General features: G+C 54.1%; 1 protein-coding gene across 3 annotated transcripts in view; it reads left to right on the forward strand.

The window, feature by feature from the left end:
* PRIMA1 (proline rich membrane anchor 1) overlaps positions 1-20643 on the forward strand; it is a 56655-nt gene that overhangs the window by 25897 nt on the left and 10115 nt on the right. For all 3 annotated transcript variants that reach the window (XM_066343311.1, XM_066343312.1, XM_066343313.1), the window contains exon 4: positions 19356-19485. In XM_066343311.1, the coding sequence (XP_066199408.1) occupies positions 19356-19485 (130 nt within the window). The remainder of the gene's footprint in view (positions 1-19355; positions 19486-20643) is intronic.

A 20643-nucleotide genomic window follows, 5' to 3' on the forward strand; every position in this document is an offset into this window, starting at 1 on the left:
GGTTTCAGCAGGAATCTCGCCCCCAGAGCCCACAGGGAGACCCTGGCGGGTGAGCAGCTCTGCGAGGAAGCCTGAAACAGGGGGCAGCCTTCTGTGGCCATATCAGTGAGTCATCAAGCATCAGCTGGCCCAGTGACCTGGGGGACACAAGCTCATCTACTACACACTACACTCTTCTTAGAAACGAGGACAGTCTCCATCAAGCTGGATACTGCACAATATGCTCTAAATATCTTGGCCCAAATATAGCAGAATCCATTGCTATAAAGACCTACCAAATATATCTCACAACTTTTAAGATTTTCAAATGTTTTTCTCAGTTTCTCTCCCTTTTGTTCCTTTCATTCCCTTTTCCACCTCTCCTCCCATTTCTACTGCTCTTGTGCTCCCACCGAGACAGAGCCCAGGGCCTTGGCATGCCCAGCTCCCTCGGAGAGCGAGGGCTCCGAGCAGGGAAGGGTTGGTCTCTGGAGCCCTAAACGCCCCCTGAGAGCAAAGCCCAGCTCCCCCGCTCCCCGGCCCCACCCCCAGGCCGGAGCCCTGCGTGCCTTCAGGGGCCGGAATACACGGTGGATTTTCATTTCTGAGAACATCCAGACCCTGTAACCAGCAAAGCAGTTTATCTCCCCGTTCAGCTCGGAGACGCTTTCCACAGGCCCCCGAAAGCCCGGTGGGATTACCCGGCTCCGACGTTTCCACCAAATTCCGGGGCCGACTGTGGGAGTGGGAGCTGAGCCGGAGACGCTGGCGGTGACATTTATTAAGTGCTGCTGTCTCTGAGTGCAGCCAGGAAGGACAACTAATTCCTTTCCTGCTTGCTTTTTATTTATTCTTTTTTTTTTTTTTTTTTTTTTTTTTTTTTGCATTTTTCTGAAGCTGGAAACAGGGAAAGACAGTCAGACAGACTCCCGCATGCGCCCGACCGGGATCCACCCGGCACGCCCACCAGGGGGTGATGCTTTGCCCACCAGGGGGCGATGCTCTGCCCATCCTGGGCGTCGCCATGTTGCGACCAGAGCCACTCTAGCGCCTGGGGCAGAGGCCAAGGAGCCATCCCCAGCGCCCGGGCCATCTTTGCTCCAATGGAGCCTTGGCTGCGGGAGGGGAAGAGAGAGACAGAGAGGAAGGAGGGGGGGTGGAGAAGCAAATGGGCGCTTCTCCTGTGTGCCCTTGCCGGGAATCGAACCCAAGTTCTCCGCACGCTAGGCCGACGCTCTACCGCTGAGCCAACCGGCCAGGGCTATTTATTCATTTTTAAACACACATCTTGCAACGTATCCACCCTCCCTCCCCCTTGGACACTATCCCACTGGCTCTAGCAGTTCGGTCGCTGCCCAGAAAGTTTCTAGATTCTTCCCTACAAGGGTTTGAACCTGTGCGACAAAAGTGTGGAGCAAACACCATGGTATAAAAAAAGGGAGAGAGGGCTTTAGTCTGCATTTGGTAGTAAGTCTTTGGAGGGTATTGAACAGGAGTGGAACGTGATTTGATTTTCGTTTTCTAAGGAACCTCGGTGGCAGTGTGGACAGTGGATGGGGTGGGGGAAGGGACAGACCGGGTAGGAGGATGTTGTAAATGGCAAGGGTGAGGGCAGAAAGGACCCGGACAGCCAAATTGAAGGAAGGTTGCTGTTGGATTTGATGGAGACAGGGGTGAGGAGGGGGGGCTTCTCAGGAAAGACCCCCCCCCCAGGTTTCTGAAGTGAGCAGCTGGGGGAGCGGGAGACAGGAGGAGAGGAGGCCGAGGGGTGAAGAGGAAGAGTCTGAATGGGGCTGCAGACCAGCCACGTGGAGATACTGAGTCACAACTGAGTGTGAAGGTCTGGAGCTTCGGGAGGTGCTGGAGCTAACACTCTCGGCAGAGGCACTGGTGGCATCTGGCTGGGATTTGAAGCCGTGGGACTGGGTAGATCTTTGGGGGAAACAGTATGGTTAGAGAGGGGCCCAGGATGAGAGGCTGCAAGACTTCCCACCCGCCCCCCACCCCCCAGAGTAAGATGTGAGGAGCGGGGGAGAGGCCGCCTGCCGCTCCGGGACCAAAGGACTCTGCACTTTTCCTTCGACTTTTCAGCACGACCGTTTTCTTTCCCTCCTTTTATCCCGAAGAGATAGATTAAAGCTGATCCATTCCTCAGGCCATTGCCCGAGTCACTGCCCCTTCAGACGTTCAGGAATGGCCCCCATATTAGATGTCACCTGAGTGGGCTGTGGCCTCCCAGGTCACAGCCAGTGTTTAAAACGACAAAGAAACGGGGCTTAAGAAAAACACTTCACATTTTTTAAATCCTGATCTTTTTATTCTCTCTTAGGAATCAGCATCTCGCTATATTGTTGAGCAGGAAGTGTTCTCAGAATGGAGTTTCTCAGGGTGACAAGGGGACTCTGAAGCATTGTGGCGTGGGGGTGGGGGGAGAGGGGAAGAGAGAGAAGGCGGCTGCAGGTGTCTAGAAGGACTGTGGGTGGGGAAAGGGCAGGGTGGCCTGGAGGGCGTGGAGGGAACTCCTCATCCCCGTGGGCTCACCTCTCCAGGAAATCCAGTAGATGCCCACTCTCTTCCCTGCTCTGGGCTGGCTGGGATGTGGGGGGCGGGGATGGAGAGAAGATACTGAGTTGGCATCAAGGTGGGTTTGGGACAGAAGCCACAGCCCAGAAGCTCATCTTGTCTGGTTTTCCACATCTCCATCTGACAGAAATACTGAAAGAGCTAGATGTGTTCAGAACTGGAATGCTGCGGGTTTTAGGGGAAAAAAAAGCCGTCATGGGCACACGTGGGTTACGTCACGCTGCCAGGCACTTCCGCACCTGGTAGCATTTCTGCGGTGAGAAATGTGCCTATTGCACCGAATGGGTGAACCAAGACCATAACGACCCCACTTTCCTGAGGCTCGGGCTTTGCTGCCACATTAGTTTTGGCACCAAATTACCTTTCGGATTTGGAAATGACAAATAAAGAGTTGAGATCCTGCATTTGACAAACAACTTCTCCTGGACTGGTTAGATAAATTGTAGTACTTCCACATAGAGGCACTCCATTCAACTCTGAGGGAGAGAGAGAGAGAGAGAGAAGGAAAGAAATGCAGCTCTGTTCACGCTGGTGCCGAAATATACTGCTCACAAAAATTAAGGGATATTTCAAAATGAATATGAAGCGATAAACTACCCCCTAATTTTTTGTGAGCAGCGTATGTGTGACGTGGAATGACGTGGAATATATATATTATAATGACAGCATCTCTGGTGTGTGTGTGTATATAGGGGTGCTGTCTTGGTCTGTTTGCGCTGCTGTAATGGGGGGCTGGCTTATACACAACAGAAATTTATTTCTCATGGTTTTGGAGGCTGGGATCTAGGCTCCGACAAGTCCAAGATCAAGGCACCAGCGGACTTGTGTGTAATAAGGTTCCCTTTCCTGGTTCATAGACGGTGCCTTCTTACTGTGTCCTCACATGGAGGAGGGGCTGAGAGACCACTCTGAGGCCGCTTTTATAAGGGCACTAATCCCTTTCATGAGGACTTCACCCTTATGACCTAATGATTCCCAAAGACACCACCTCCTAAAAACCGCCACATTGTGGTTTACTTATTCAACATAGGAATTTGGGGAGTACACAGACATTCGATCCATAACGGTGCCCTCCCTTGGAGTAGATTGGTTACAGTAGCGGTGGCCTCTAGGAAGAGAAATTAAGTACCAGGCCTAACCGTTCAGCCTCCATTTTCTTTTCCTGACCAGCTTCCGGATGTGCCCAGGACCTTTAGGTTGTGGATCATACTTGATGGTTCAGGAGATTCTGTAGAACTGGGAAGGCCCGTGTCGGAGCAGCTTTTGGGAGGCTACCCCCCTCCCGGGTGAGGGGCTGCGGCAGAGCACACAGGGCCTGGCCCAGCGCCTCGGCTACGTGGTGTTTGTTTCTGGTAACTTCAGTTTTCTTTTCTTTTCCTTTTTTAGATTTTATGTATTCATTATTAGAGAGAGAGGAGAGAGAGAGAGAGAGAGAGAGAGAGAGAGAAGGGGGAAGGAGCAGGAAGCATCAACTCCCATATGTGCCTTGACCAGGCCAGCCCAGGCTTTCGAACCAGCGACCTCAGTGTCCCAGGTAGACGCTTTATCCACTGCGCCCCACAGGTCAGGCCAACCTCAGTTTTCAAAGCAGGTGGACGCGGCTGGCTCCTGAAGGATTGTCCTTTCTGTCTCAGGCAGTCCTCACCTCAGAGGCTCCATTAATGTCCCTGTCAGAGGGAGATAATGAGACAGTTCATTACAGTGACCCGTGTGGCTGGCTGTCATGAACAATAAAGAGTAAGCGGCGGTGGCTGGGTCCCTGATGTGCTCACTGTCCCCTGGATTTTGGAACAATGTGTCCAGGGAGCTCGTGACTATAGGAATGAAAAAGGGGAAATTTCTCCGGAATGTGATATAAAGTTATACCCCGGGTTCTCCCTTGCTGAGAATTTTTTTTCCCTTTTCCATCCCTCCTGGCACCCAGGGTGGGCATGAAGCACACTTTGCCCTCACTCCTCACCAGCTCTCCCACTGAGGAAGCCCTGCCCTCTGCCCTCTAGAGGAATAAATAAAAGGCTGGCGAAGGCGGAGCCTATTGCTAGGATACCCCTCATAGACACTACCAGTCAAGGTCAATGGCATCCTGAGGCAAGGTTAAAAATCTGTTCTTCCAGCGGGACCAAGGCACCCTGCTGCTAAAATCCACCGACTGGGGTCTTTGCCTGATTTACAATAGATTGTGGTGGAAATAAGGTAGACTTTGGCATCAGATTGTCCTGGAACCCTGATTCTGTCATTGACTGCTCCTCCCGGAGCTTGTTCTCACGTCTGTAAACAGGGACAGTGAGACCCACGTCTCCTGATGGATCAGGAGACTTATAATAAATCAGAAGATTTCAATGAGCACACACTCAACGGCGCTTAACAAATCCTTAGCAAAGGCAGCTACTCTTATTATCATTATATTTTTATTAAAGCTTATTAAAATTTTTAAAAAATATAAAGCTACTTCTCCATAAAATTTTCTGAAACCTTCTGCCTTTGCTCGTCTGCCAGCAGAGGAGACATAAGAAACACGAGCGAGGGCTCCGAGACAGCCCGGTGTGCCCGGGCCGACGTCCGGTGTCTTGCGTGACGGCATTAGTGGAGATGACTTTGTGTAGGTGGTGACCATAAAATCTTTTTATGGCGGGAAAGATGCTCCTGGTTCACATTACAGGACTGAATGAGTCCTGGGGTTTGCGTCCAGTACGGCAACTTGGAGCCGCTCTATGCGGAACAGGTCAGAGAAGCCCCGCGCCCCTGAGCTTCCGTTTATCAAGGGAGCCCTGCTGGGACAGAGGGTGGGATCATTGCTCCAGTGAAGCAAGAGTCGGTCTCCAGGGGTCTTGAGAAGAATCTCTATTGCTGGGCTTTCCTCCTGGGAAAGACGACGAAGTCCTGCCAGGCGGGTCAGGGAGGAACATCCCTTGTTTATGGTTTATGTCCCTTCTTCCACGAGACAAAAACATGGCAATATGAACAGTGCCTGTTCCTAGCTGCCAAGTTTCTGTGTCACTCTTGCCAGCAATCAGAGAAGGCCAAAGGCCACCGTTTCCTGGAAGAGACGCTGGCCTCTCCTCTGCCCCTGTGGGGAGTGAATGGGCTCCTCGTTGTCCAAATTAGAATGAACTGGACTGTGAGTGGCAAAGGTGCATTGTCTCCTGCGTTGGCGGAGAGTTATGGGTGCCTTGGAAAATGACACGTTCTCTTCTTGTTGGACACTGTGACAACCAGTTCCGCTGCGCAGCCTCTGGGCCGCCGGGGGTCATGGTGGAAATAATTGGCTTGGAATCGGAGGTTCTAGCTGGAAGGCCATCAAGCTTAACTCCTTCCATTGGCTGGGATCCGTGTGGTGCACTCTGGGAGGCCAAGCCAGGTCTGCGCTGCTGGCTGCACCCGTGTTGGAGGCCTCTGCTCTGCACCAAGAGGAGGAGCCAGGGGAGGGCCCTGGAGACCTGCCAGCCCCTGGTTTTCAACCAGGAGATTTTGTTCCCCAGGGAACATTTGGTCATCACAGTTAGGAGCAGGGTGCTACTGGCATCTAGTGGGTCCATGGAGTCTGGGGATGCTAGGACAGCCCCCACAGCAAAGAATCATCCGGCCCAGGAGGTCAGCAGCGCCAGGGCTGAGGACCTTGCTCCAGGCCAAGGCCACCACTCCCATCTGGCAGGTGGGCGCTTGACATCCAGATCCATGAAGTGCTTGCAGAAGTTCAGAGGGTTTCCAGTGCAATGCCAGAAGCCAGGTTGTGGGGCCTGGATCTTCAGACCGAGCTGCTGGTCCAGAAAGAGAATGAAGTTCTCAGGCGAGAGCTGGTTGCCAAGTCCGTGCCTTCGGCGTGGTCCCAGCATGCCGTCCTTTGGACGGAAGCTGTCCGTGGGGAGTAGAAGCAGGGTTCTCGTGGGCTGCGGGCTGGCCTGTTTCACGGCCCTGGCCCAACTGCCCCTCACGGAGGACGGAGCCACAGAGCAGCCTTCTGCTCTGTTATTGTCTCGAAGGCAAAGTGACCACTTTTTAGGTCACAAGTATCCACTCAGAAAGCCATGTGGCTATTAAAAAAGTGAGTATGCATACCAAGGGTAGGCATTAGAAATGCCCGGCGCATCTGACATCCAGACGGTTGGGTCCCCCGCTGCTGTCCTTGCTGCCATCCTCACCGTCCCCGGCGGCGGCGGCAGAAGTGCCACAGCTCGGAAGCCTTAGCTTTCACCCCTCTAGCAGCTCTGTGACTTTGCCTCTTTGGCCCCTAGGAACCCTCAGGTTCCTTACCTATAAAATGGAACTAATAATTTCTGCCTTGCCTATCTCGGGATATGAGAATAAAAATTTTAATGTAAAGGAAAAAGGTGCTTTGAAAACAGCGCTGTCAACGTATAGGTGGCTCTTCTTTGGCTGCCTGAGGGCTGTGAAAACCACCCTCGGCTGCCTTTTGGGAAAGGAGAGCGGAACGTGTCACCTCTCATGAGCTGGGACCAGGGCCGTCCAGTGAACTTGCTGCGGTGATATCACGGGTCTGTATCCCTGCTGTCCGACATGGTGGCCGTTAGCTGCATGTGCTGCTGCGCACTTAAAATATGGCCAGTGCAACTGCAGAACAGAATTCTTCATTTTATTTTAAATTTCACTAGTCACATGTGGCTAGTGGCTATGGTGTCAGAGTGCAATCAGGGACCATCAGGGTGGTGTTGGCTGGGTTTTTTCCTCCTCAATGCTGTGGTTTTGTTCCAAAGCCACAGACGTTTTAGATTTCTGACCCCCCCCCTTTTTTTTTTAACAAACTGAGCATTCGTGAATTTTCTCAGCAGTGTCCCCATCCCATTGTGGTCGCAACCAGGGCAGCAATCACTCTTAGCTTAACCTAGCAGGGACCTGTCAACATGGGACTTAGGCTCTGTCCAGAGAACCAGCCCAGGGTGGCCTGGACAGACTCATCAGAACGTAGAGAACTCACATGGATCTGGCTGGGGTGTATTTCATCTCCTTAGATGGCAGGCCAGTGTCCTCCAGCACCTCAGTGACCTCATGTCTGAGGTTCCTGACACAGAACCTGTCCTCAGAGCTTGAGACAGGATTTTTAAAGGATATGTTCCCAGGGGGGTGATGAAAGGAGAGGAGGCAAGTGAAAGCATAGCCTCAGGCCCTGTCCTGCAAAGGCCTGAGCTTGGTGGCACTCTGGTGGGGACTCTGGCGGTTAGTTAGGCTGCACATTGTCCCCAGCCGGTGGTAGGGGCTAGACTGTCTCACCTGGCACCTGTTGGTCACTGGCTGAGGATTCTCTGGGCTGGGGAGGAGTATATTCTCTCTGCTTAGGGCTTGGGCGCCCCAGCAGCCCTTGGACAGTCTTTTGAAGAAGGGGACGAGTGCTCAGGAATGTCACATGTGGCTGTATGTCCCCTGCACCCCAGCGCAGGTGGGAAGCAGCTTCCACCTTGTCACATGCACTTCCACAGCCACCACTAGGCAGGTGGCTGAGCAGCTGATGTCTGAATGCCCAACAAGCAGAAAGAGCCCAAGATGTACCCAGAGGGGGCAGGGGGAAGGAGGAGGGGCCAGCGGCTCTCCGTGTGCTGGAAACCACCAGGTGAGGAATGGAACGGTGCTGCCACCATTGAGGAGAAGACTTTCATCGGCTTAGGAGCCAGAGTCTTCGAACCTGGCATCAACGCGGCGGCTGTGCCTGCCTCAGGAATCAGCCTGCTGCATTGCAGGACAGTTAGAGAGTGTGGGCAGTGCCTGAGGATGTCAGTCTTAAACCTGCTCTGCTCGAGGGCCCTAGACCTGTCTTTAGAAGATGGTTATAGTGGCAACCCCATCCTTTATCAACTGCCCCTGCAACAGGGCCCCAGGACAAGAGCTGACACGTGACCGTGGTAGATGCTACCCACCAACCTTCCCGAGAATGTCATCACCCCATCGACTGACAAGGAGTCTGTCATTCTAGTGCTTTGTCCGGGGTCACTTAGCAGGTGTGGAGTGGCTGAGTTAGGGTCCACACTTCAGTCTGCCTGTTCTCTGTGCTTTTGCTGTCTCAGTATATTGTCACTGATTTTTGGGGGGTGGGGTTAAAATTTTTTTTATTGATTGATTCTAGAGTGAGAGAGGAAGGGAGAAACAGAGAGAGAAACATTGATCTGTTGTTCTACTTACTTATGCACTCATTGGCTGACTCCTGTATGTGCCCTGACTGGGGGTTGAACCCACAACCTTGGTGTATCAGGACAACGCTCTAACCAACTGAGCTACCTGACCAGGACTCACATTGTCACTATTGAAACTCCCAGAGGACAGCTCCCTGTGCCACCTCCATAGAGACCTCCCACCAGGACATTGGTGTTACTTTTGGAGTAAAGAGCTATTCTAAAAATAAAATGGAAAGAGTGGAATGTTTACTTGCAAAGTAAAAATTTGGGGTATAGTTTCAGAGTACCCTCTGACTACTCCCTTAAGCTTATCTAAGAATCTCAGGTGAAGACCACACTCATTAGGTAGAGGTAGACAAACTTCTGTAAAAGGCAAGAAAGTAAATATTTTACTGCATCGGCCAGGTAGCTCAATTGGTTACAGCGTTGTTCCAATACATCAAAGTTGCAGGTTGGATCCCTGGGCAGGGCACATAGAAGAATCAATCAATGAGTGCATAAATAAGTGAAACAACAAACTGATCTCTCTCTCTCTCTCTCTCTTTCTCCCCCCCCCCCCCCCCACACACACACACTTCCTCTAGTCAGAATGCATCCATGGCAATATTGAAACACATGGTTGTGTCTCTGTTCCATGTGTTCCAATAAAACTTTATTTACAAAAAGAGGTGGTGGGCCAGATCTGGCCCGTGGGTCAGAGTTTGTCAACCACTGGTCTGAGTTGATCCTGAACCCCTCCTCAAAATGATGACAGATGTTTAAACGGAGTAGCTTCTGCCTGACTGGGCATTCATGAGGCCCTGTCATCTGTGAAGTGTCCACCGGAAGGGGAGATCCAACATCTACCAAATGTCAGCTAAGTGCTGGGGCTCTGCTGGGCACTTACCATCAAGAGCCTTTTCCCGTCCATGAGCCTCTCGCAAACAAAGATAAGCTCACTGTTCTCAGTCACCTCATGTTGGCTCCCCGCCCTCAGGACATTGTTGCTCTTTGTTTTACAGTGTCCCGTCTTGTACCTAAAGCACGTGTAGTTTAGTGTCTCGATGAGGCAGGAATCCTAGCATGCGTTACTGAACTAGTCCATTCCCAGCAGATTGTAAGCATCCTGAGGGCAGGGTCCTTGTCTGTTTTGTCAATTGTCATATCCCTGGAACCTGGCACAGCACATGGCACATAGTGGGCTCTTAACAGATACACGTTGAGTGAGAGGAGGGATTAGGACTGGAATGATGAGCAGTCAGGGCAGCGGGGGTGTCCCGAAGTGGCGTCCTCTCGTCACTTCTCGACAGCGGTGCTGTTCTAAAGCTGGCGAGCTTGGACCTTTTGCCCAGCAGTGCATCCTGGGGGGAACAGAAGACTGGCAGACCTGGGGCACGTCCCCCAGGGCAGGGAACAGAGACTGGGCCACTGTAGCCGCTAGGAGAGAGCCATGTTGCGGAGTAACAAGTCCTGGCCTTCAGGAGCCTCACAAAGAGGGCTGTTTGGGCGGCGAACAAGGGGGACGTGTCCTGCAGTCGCCACCAGAAGCAGAATTCATGACGCCAGGCAGCGGCCTGCTGGTCTTGCCTTCTGCCCCGGCCTCTACCCAGAGCTCTCCCGCACCGGGAAAAGCCGTGGCTGCCCCTGCCCTAGAGTCTTAAACCCAATTCATGAATTTCCTTTCCTAATTAGGCACAGAAATGATGGAGACAATTATTAATAATGTATTGGGGTGTTTTTCTTTAAATACCCCTCTTAGGAGCCAAGCCTGAGAACAGTGTCCTTGGCGATAGATAAGCAGCCACACTACCACCGCGCTGGGCTCTGTGCCCGGGACGCCGGACAGAAATAAATAAATCAGAGGAGTGAGTGTCCCGTGGAGCTCGGGCATCAGGCTGGGAGTCACAGATGGAAGGACCCCGAGGCCTTCAGCAGGGAGGTCCCAGGCAGCAGCCAGGGGAACGGAGAAGCTTGCGACAACAGCTGCCCATGCCCCTGGTCCCTGTCAGGCCAGATGGGACCTTCCCACAGGGTGCCCCCCTGCCCCGTAGGGCTCAGCCTAAAAATCCCTGCCTCCACAAGGCTTCCCCGATGCTCAGGGCGACTGGTACACAGCAAGGGGGCCGGGGTGGCTGCTGCGTGCAAGCTCCCTGATTGGGCATCCCATTCAGTCCTGCACCAACTGTGGGGGAGGTCCCATTGCTTTTCCCCAGTTTACAGTGGAAGGAACTGAGATTAAATCTAAAAGAGTAAATGATTTTCCCAGGGCCAGAATCTGGAATTTAACTCCGGGTCCTTCTGATTCAAAGCCGCTGTGCTGAACTCGGGGAGGTACCCCAGGGAGGAGGGGCGGGTGGCAGTGATGACGGGGTAGGAGCCCGTGCAGGCCTGCCGTGGGGGAGGGGGGCAGAGAGGAAGGGCAGGTGGAGAGGGGTCAGAGGGCACAGCCACAGGATTTGGCCTCTGGTGGCCTAGCTGGGGAGCGGAGGACATGCCGATGGGTGCCTCCAGCACAGGGCTGGGTGTCTGCGGAACGCCACACAGGGGATAGTTGCTGAGAGGAGGTGGAGGCCAGAGGGGATGGTGGGTCCCGCTGGCACAGCGGGAGGGCAGGACCAGGGGCCCGGGCAGCTCTCCCTGTCAGGCCAGCGAGCTGTGCATCCTGGTTGGCCTTGCAGTGTGGGCCCCCTGGAGCGCTGAGACAGTCTCGCTGGCACACTTAGGTCTGTCTTCTCGCAGAACCCTTTACCAGAGACTGGCCAAGGCTTACGCACCTCCATGGACCAACAGTTTTCATCCACAGCAGACGAGATGCTCAGCCACAGCCCTGCAGCCTTGCTGACAAGCAGGAAGGGCCTCTTGGGCCGCATCTGGGAGGCAGTCAGACTTCCAGGAGGACTGTGGACAGGTAGCGGGCAAGACAGAAATGACCCCGAAAGCCGGCCAAGCACACAGCCCTGCCTCCCGGTTATGCTGCTCATCCACCAGTCCCGGCTGAAAGCCAGGGATCCCCATTTAGGCTGCAGGGTCCTCAACCTGCTTCCCTCCTGCAGAGTGGAGAGGTGGTGCCCCTTGCTTCTAGAAAAGGCAGGCACCTCTCCCCACACCCCCAGAGCTCTGGTGTTCTGTTCAGTGTGGGCAGGGAATTCGTGCCCTACTACCCTTATTGGGCACTGTGGGTCAAATAAGTTTGTAAATATGATATAGAGGTTTGCTCGCTTGTTGTTGGCATTGGGTGTGGGGGACAGGCTGTAAATTGGCCAGGTCGTTATAGCCTAAGGCTTAGTTTTAAGACTAAGCCTTTCCCACCCTAAGTGACTTTGTATCAGAGACTTCCTTGTTTGTATATTGGATTAAAGGTTTTGATTTCTACACTATAAAGTGGGGCAGACAGGGAGCTTGCTCTCTCTCTCTCGGTTCCTGAGATTAGCATTAGAGAGGAGAGCAGAGAAAGGCCACATGGAGGAGAGGAGAAGCAGCCAAGATGGCGGAGTGCTGAAGGAGAGGCCAGTTTGTGCAGAGTTTGTGCAGAGAGAAGGAGATGGGGAACAGAGGTGAATAAGGCTGGTGAGGTAGAAACCTTTGATTCTAGGAAACTCGGATAAGTCAGTGGCTTTGGGAGCCCTGAATGGAAAGGGAAGTGTTTTCCCACTGTGTGTATTACTTGCCCGCCAGGTGCAAGCTAGGATGAGAGATGATGGCCCATCAGTTCTTGGCTCCATTGTTTCATTACCATCTGTCCGAATCCAATGCGAACCTGCATGGTCCAGGCGGCTGTGAAGATGGCCGAGGCTACTGTCTTTACAGGCAGCCAGGGGGTTCCTGCTGGGGGAACTCTGGTCGGAGGAAGCATCAGGAAGACTTATGAAAGAGGGAGGTCTCTGTGGCACCCAAAGCATGAGCCAGATTCCCCGGGCAGAGAGGGGTGGAGCCCCTCCCCCTAAGCTGTGCCACAGAGCTCACTGTTTTCACCGGAGCACTTCCAAAGGAAAAGACTTCTTTCTGTCCAGAAAGTAGGGGCTCATTCCAGAGGTCTGCGTAAAATGTCATTCTGGTCCTGTGTTTGTGATTTTTAAATCCCAGCCACCCCGGCACCTTTGGGCCAGGAAGCAGTGAGCAGTCCCACACGCGAGCTGGTACACACGGGAGGGTGGACACCCTGGCACGGGCCTCCTCGAGGGTGCCCTGTGCCCATGAATGGACAGCAGTGGACCTGACTGGGCCCTTGTGTTGGGAGACAATGGGCCCTGTGTGGGAGTGGGACGAGAGGGAGGAGGCTGTGGACTCCAGGGCTGGGGACACCGAGGCAATGAGAGGGGGCACTCAGCCCCATGAAGGAGCCTCTGAGACCCCACGTCCCCCTGGTCCTTGGAGGCAGTGCGTAAAGCAGAGCTGAGAGAGATGAGGCCCAGGGTCTCCCCTCCCTCCCCTTCTCTGAGCCCCTGAGTCCTCTTTTGTCCAAAGGGCCTGTGAAAGAGCTTCTGCCCCCCACAGGTGATTTAGCAAAGCTCCCGGGTCCCTCGCTGCCCTCGTGAGCCGGATAAAACCACAGGTGTTCTGGGTGAGCTGGCCGAGACGTGGCAAGAGCAGACATGCTCGGAAATGCCCTCCCTACCCTCTGGCACCTGGTCAGCTCACAGCCCGTGCTCAGTCCCCTGTGCTCGAGTTCCCAGACGTACTGGACAGTGTCCTCAAGACCCGTCAAGTGGGCTGGAGGGAGTGGAACTGAAAAGGACCCCATACACTGTAAGGGTTTGCTGTGCCGTAAGACTGTCCCCTGGAGAGGGGCTGTGTGAGCCCCTCACGTCTGGCCCCGGTGCCCAGCCCAGTGACTGAGACACAGTCAGGGTGAGGACGGGACTTCAGATTCCCGCAGTAAAGTTCAGGTGTGTGCTCTGTGGTTTGGGAAATGTGGTGACATACATCATCCCCTTGAAGAAGACTGGTCTCTACAGCTCAGGGGCCCTCGACAAGCCCACGCTGGCTGACTTGGCAGGGGCCGTGATCTGTCTGATGGACAGGGAGCTGGGCCCGAGGAGCAGGAAGCAGAGTGGACAACTGGGTGGCACCTCCTCACCCGACGGACTGAGTGTGCCGTCCGTTCGGCCCCTGGAGACCAATCAGGGAATCCCGTCAGGCATCCTGGGCCAGCGTCACTCAAGACTGTGAAAGTGAGAGAGAGGGGTAGCAATGTCCCAGCGACCCGCAGCACACCCGCGGGGTCACCAGCAGGGCCTGGCGCTCGGGCTGTGCTCAAGGGACAGGAAGCCACCCGTGCACGCACTGGCCTCTGAAGGTGGCCACGCACACGGCCGGGGTCAAGCCACGCACAAACCTACAGCTTCCATCTCACAACGGACAAGTGATGTGAAAACAAAGAATGCGGCCATCACTCCCTTCTTCTAAGAACAGTGGAAAGCTCTCTAGCAAAACTGAGGTTGTTTCCACCCTATTTGTTGTTCCTTCGATTCAGGCGTTCCTGACTCTGTCCCTTCCTGTCAGTCAGGCCCCCCCTGTGCGCAGCGGGCCCTGATGAGGAGACAGGAGCCGCAGGTCCCCGGGTCCTCCGGGAATATGTGTTGAGTTGGCTGTGAGTACTGTCACAAGGCACACGTGGGTTCAGATCCTGACGGGCGCCGGGCTGCGGGGCCCCCATCTCCCCACTTACAGGAGTGTGACTGGGCTCTCTGCACCATCAGGACCAGGCTGGTGCCTCGGAGTCAGTGCCCAGCACGTGGGGTTGCTGCCCCCACTACCCTCCACCTTCTTATTGGATAGTCACAATAAGCCCACGAGCATTGCAGGGAAGGTGTTTGTCACCGAGTGTGTCTGGGGACCTGCCTGACCTCACATGGTTCCTCTATGACACTAGAAGGCTGGCGAATCCACAGGCACACCCCCCCCCACACACACACACACACACTAAATCTCCTTGGTTTGCTCAGCCTCCCTGACACCTGTTCACACAGATGGCCACATCTGCTGCTGTGCGCACACACACACACTCACACACACACACACACACTCACAGTCACCCCCCCACACACACACACACACACTAAATCTCCTTGGTTTGCTCAGCCTCCCTGACACCTGTTCACACAGATGGCCATATCTGCAGCTGCGTGCGCGCGCACACACACACTCACAGTCACACTCACAGTCACACTCATGCTTATTTCTAGAGACTTGTCCACAAGATGTAGGGGCCTTTGACCTCTCTTCCATCTCTTGACCTCTTGTCTCCCACCACCTACTGGGATGAGTGTTCATAGCGTCGCTGGTGGACTTACTTGTGTGCGGTTGGCTTCCTCCACCTTCTGGGAGTTCCCTTAGGGAGAGACCTCATCTGTTTCGGTCGTTCCCGGACGGTCCGCTCCACCTCCCAGACTTCCGACGTGGCGGCCCTGCTGCTTCTCCAGCGGTAACCGGGCGGCCCGAGAACTCGCCCCTGCTTCTCCTCTCTGAGGGGTCATGGCCTTGTGCTGCCTTGATGTCCACTGTTCTGAAAACCATTCATTTGTATATTTGGTATATTTTTTGGATATTTCAGGTGGGGAGTGTCTGTTATTTCATCTCTGCTGGAAGCAGAAGTCCCAAATAGAAGCTTTTGATGATGCTTTTTTTTTGGGGGGGGGAGTGTTGAAAAGAAAGCAACTCTCCTGATAAAGCAAAACTGCACCCGGTAGTTCTAAATCGCTCTGTGTGCCAGTCTCACCTCTGCACAGGCGTCAGAGGGTTTAATGCATACAGCAGACGAAGCCTCACTGAGTCCCAGGAGACAGAGCGTGGTGACCCCGGAGATGTCATGACAGCTCCTGCCTTTCTGTCATGTTGGCAGAATCTTGGCCGGGAGCAAGGGAAAGGGAGGGAGGAGGCCGAGCTTGGGCAGCCTCGAGTCTCGGACCTCACACTGGGCTGCCCAGCTGTCCCTGTTGACTGACCCCCTGCTCCTCACAGGCACCGCCCTCCACTTTGGACCTTAGCATCTTAGGCTCCCTCCCCTCAGCCGCAGGTGGCCTTCACCTTGCACGTGAGCACGTCTCCTCTCCCCTTGGAGACTGCTGGCTCCTCGAGCAAAGCAACGGTTAGGTCTCGGCCAGCCTTGTAATGGGCCCCGGGCAGCCGGCAGCAGACCTGGTAAGAGCAGTTTACATCGAATTCATCTCTGCACCCCAGCTCCCGGCACGGTGCCGGGCACAGAGGATGCTTGGTACATTTTTGGTGGATGGCTGAGCGAATGAGTGAATGAGCACCTTCATGATGCTGTCTTCTACAATATGACCCATCAGTCTGTCCCCGTGGGGTAAGCTGTCTTAGCACATCTAGAAAGAAGCGCTGGCCGTGCCCAGCGGGAAGTAAGTGCAGGCAGAGGCAGACCTGGCCTGCAGCCCAGAGATCAGACCCCGTGGAAGCAACTTGATCCTAAACGCCGGTACCTACTCCCTCCTCCGATATGACCCAGCCGGCCGAGGCTTCTTTCAGCTCCCGCATCCCCTGATCCTTGCTGAAAAGGGACTCAAGCAAGTTCAAGCAAGGGTACGTAAGGAGGCCATCTTTGAACGTGACAGCTGTTTTCTGGGCAAAATCCAAGACTTATGCCTAGGACTAAGTTTCACGGAGTTCCTCCCTCTTTTCATATCCGTTAGCCCTGTGCCTTGCGTAAGTTCTCTCTCACACACAGGCGGCGAGCTGTACACCGCTGAATATTCGAGGACGACCCTATGCAGAAGGACCCTCTCAGATAAGTCCCCTGCTTTTAGTATCAATTGTGGGGAAAAGTAAGCAAAAAAGAAATCCCACCTCACTGAGAGCGAATGTAGAGAAAAGAGGCGGGCTGAAATTTAGTGTCGAATTCCAGGTGAGGTTTAGCATGGACCCGTCTGTGTTGAGTGGATGGAATTTCTCAACAGGGACCCTGATGGCACTTTTCAAGGGGACAGTTCTACCTTGTGTGGGACTATCCAGGTCATGGCAGTTGTCACTATCCATCGCTTTGTTGGACTCATTGTGGCCGCCAAGAACAGCCACCCCACCCCACCCCGGTTTCCCAGTGCCCGCTGGAGGGGGTGCGGCCCCGCCTGAGACCACATGGCGGGTGTTTTCCCAGGCGTGGGCGTGTTGGCTGACGTGGGCGTTGGCAGCTCTGAGGGTCCCTGGGGCTGCGGCCCGGAGGGGTTACAGTGTCGGGTGGAATGACAAACCCAAGTTGTTTTCCTTTGCAGTGAAAATAAGGAGGCAGACTCTTCGGGGTTCAGCCTGTGCATGTGGTCGTACCTCTGAGTCTCCAGCAGTGACTGCCATGCAGGGGTCTGCCCTGAGTCACCCTGGGATGGCTCGGCCAAGACAGGGACACCTCAAAATGGGGAACTGGGGAACGGGTTTTGTGGTTCTGACCCAAAAGGCGCCAAAGAGGTTCATCGTAGGGAAAATGAGAATCTGTTTTTGGATCCCTTTCCCTTATTTTAGAGCTTATTCCTATTTTGAATTCTATATGCTACATCTTTTTACTGTTGGGGTTTCTAACGGGTCTCGCCCCAGCTGAGAGCAGCCATGTGATCTGGTGCCAGCCTTGTGCCAGCCATTGCTCAGGAAGCATTTCTGAATCTGCTCGGTCTGAGGAGCCGAGGTCCATCCCTGGGCACCTTGTATTTGTTAATGGGGTTTTAACACCTGTTCCTGGGAAGCTTCCTGGATCTCCGAATCTCGCTGCCACGATGCCAATTTGACAACAAATTTGGGAACATGTGACTACCTCCTTCTTTCCGCCTTCCCTTGTTCCGAACGGGAGGGCGAGAGTCCGAGCCCTTGGGAACAGCAGTGTGGCGGCTCCTTAGAGAGTTAAGCATGCACACACCACGGACCCAGGGAGCCCACCAGGAAAAACATGAAACCATGTCTGTGCCAAGACTTGTATGTGAATGTTTATAGCAGCTTCATTCAGAAAAGTCAGAACTGGAAACCGCTGAGGTGTCCACCAGCAAGTAAAGGGATAAACAGATTGTGCTGTATTCAAATAACAAATGACTCCTCAGAAAGAAGCTCCCCCAAAATGCAACAACGTGGATGAATCTCAAAACCATCTTCCCAAATAAAGACACAAACACATCACATCATTCCATTTGTGCCGCAAGCGGAGGAACCGGTGCCTCCAGGGCGGGTCGGTGAGGAGGAAGCCCCGGAGGAGGCCCAGGGGAACTTTCTGGGCGACGGGCTACCCTCTGGCGGGAGGGAAATGCGGCTTACACTGGGGGGCCCCTTTATCGAAGCTGATCAGACCGCACACATAAGGTGGGTGCCACTCACTATATGTAAACTGCCTTGATTATAACAACAGCACTAATGAAACCATCCCTGGCGACCTTTGGGAAATCAGTCACTCACTCCCCACTTACTGCTGTCCCCCTCAAGGTGCCTATTAGTAAGCGGACGCAGAGCCTAAGGCATGGTTTTGCACACATTCATGTTTTGAAGACCTGCCCAAAGCTGCTAGGTAGTGTCTGTATGTCTGTCCATCCATCCATCCTCTTCTCTCCTCAACACTCCCTCTCTTTCTCCTTCAGACTCACCCTCCCTTCCCTCTCTCCCTCCCTTCCCTCTCTCCCTCCCTTCCCTCTCTCCCTCCCTTCCCTCTCTCCCTCCCTTCCCTCTCTCCCTCCCTTCCCTCCCTTCCCTCTCTCCCTCCCTTCCCTCTCTCCCTCCCTTCCCTCTCTCCCTCCCTGCCCTCTCTTCCTCCCTTCCCTCTTTCCCTCCCTTCCCTCTCTCCTTCCCTTCCCTCTCTCCCTTCCTTCCCTCTCTCCCTTCCTTCCCTCTCTCCCTCCCTTCCCTCTCTCCCTCTGGTCTCTGTCTCTCTCCCTCTAGTCTCTCTCTCTCTCTCTCTCTCTCTCTCTCTCTCTCTCACACACACACACACACACACACACACACACACACACACACACACTTCCTTTGCAGTTCCTGGCGCTTCTTCCCAGGTGTCAGGGCTTCCAGGGCCTTTTTGGTTCAATGCTGCTTTGCTCAGGGAAGAGTGAACCAGCTTGTTTCAAGCCTTGTCTATACCTCTGCTGGTGTAGACACACAGCCTGTGCCAAGGGGGAGGACAGGTTCACCCCAAGGACCTCATGGATTGAATGACGAGGAGGCCTTGTAGCACCTGGTGGCAGACGCTTTGCCAATGACAGGCTTTCCTAAACTTTGGGCACCCTGCGCAAGCTGAGACGCTGCAGGTACCCACCCACACACGGGTCGTATCCAAGGAGGGAAATGAGTTTAAGAACCGAGGTTGATGAACCCCCCTTGTTCTCCTCCCTCCCCCGGAGGCCCCCGTGAGCCCTGCTCCCCTCCCCCCACCTTCAGAGGAAGCGGATTTAATGCCTCAACTGAGAGAATGAGATGTTCTGTTATTTTTCATGGGAAATTAGACCTGACCCCGCTGTCAGTTAGCTCATGCCCAGGGAGGATGGATGGCCGGGGTGTGGTGCTCAACCCCTGCTGGGAGCACGCGGCTGGCTGGGGGCCAGCCATGACGTCATCTGCTGCCAGAGTGGGGGTGGGGCGGCAGGACAGGTCAGAGCCTCCATGGGAGATGGATGGCGGTGAGGCCACCCTCCCTGTCACCTGTGGCTGTCCACCTCGGGCGCAGCTGGGGCCAGCTCGTCCAGGGGAGACTCAGGCTGCTTCTGTCTCTTCCAGCCCCCAACTCTACCTCGTGCCCCGCTGAGGAGACCTGGTGGTCAGGGCTGGTGATTGTCATCGCGGTATGCTGCGCCTCCCTGGTGTTCCTCACCGTGCTCGTCATCATTTGTTACAAAGCCATAAAAAGGTGAGTGTCCACTGCCTTTGAGCCCTGTGGGGACCCCAGCTGAGCTCGGGGCCAGCTCCTCCACCCACCCTCCCACCCCCATTGTGGGTGTTTTTCTTTTCTTTATAAAATTTTGCTCTGTCCTCTGTCATCCATCCTCCTCTACCTGCGACTGTGGAAACACTAGGAGCTGGCGTGGCACTGGGTAAGCACTCACCATCTGCCGGGCTCCGCGGTGTACACAGGTTGTGCCTACTGTTTACAGCGGGCGTCTCAGCGCTCCTCATAACAGCGTGAGCTTGGTCCGCAATGGGAGAGGAGAGGCGTGGAGATGCCCCCTGAGTTGGGTTTTTAAAGGATGAATAGAGGTATTCCAGTGGGGTCGTGAATGGTCCAAACAGCAAACTACCTTCCAGCAGCCCTCGGTGTCATTTCCATAACTACCATCTCGTTTCGCCTTTCAAAACGGATTACATACAGGACACTGTCCCCTAGCTGAGCTGGGGTTCGCTGCTCAGGGTGGCTACTGTCGGGGTCTGAGAAGGTTTGGGCCGTGGCTGGCCCTAAGTGTGACTGAGTGGGCCGTGGTGTGAGTGGCGCCCCCGGAGTTACAGCACAGCAGCCCTGCCAGTCCCCGACCGCCAATCTAATCCAGCCTCCAAAGCATGGCTCTCCCAGCACCAGGATCTCGGGGGGAAGCCAGAGTCTAAAGACAAAGAGAAACGTTGCAAAACACTGAAGGGTAAAAGAGATGGTTGGTATATTTCTAAGAAAGTTTTTTTAAACATTCCCGAGGCCCAACATTAGAGGAGCTACATTAAGAGCAATCATAACACCTAAAATGTTTAACCTTGCCCTTTGAATCTGCTGTTTTATGGGATTTCACTTTAGTAATTCAACGCAGAAAGATTAAACTATCTAGTTAAAGTCTTGAACAAATGCAGAATAAGGCCCACAGAGTGAAGGAATACGTCCAGCCAACAGCCCGGCAGTTTCCTGGGGACTGGGCCCAGGTCACTCAGCTCCACTAGGGACAGGCCAGGCCCTGGGGACCTACCTCCTGGCCAGACCCCCTTCTGTCCTCACACTCACCTACAAGCCACCCTCCCAAAAACAATACACAGATAAATAACAAGGGAAGGACCTCAGCAACATTCTCTCAGTTTGTCTCATGGCGTC

The sequence above is a fragment of the Saccopteryx leptura genome, chromosome 6 (assembly GCF_036850995.1).
Source record: "Saccopteryx leptura isolate mSacLep1 chromosome 6, mSacLep1_pri_phased_curated, whole genome shotgun sequence".
Lineage (NCBI taxonomy): Eukaryota > Metazoa > Chordata > Mammalia > Chiroptera > Emballonuridae > Saccopteryx > Saccopteryx leptura.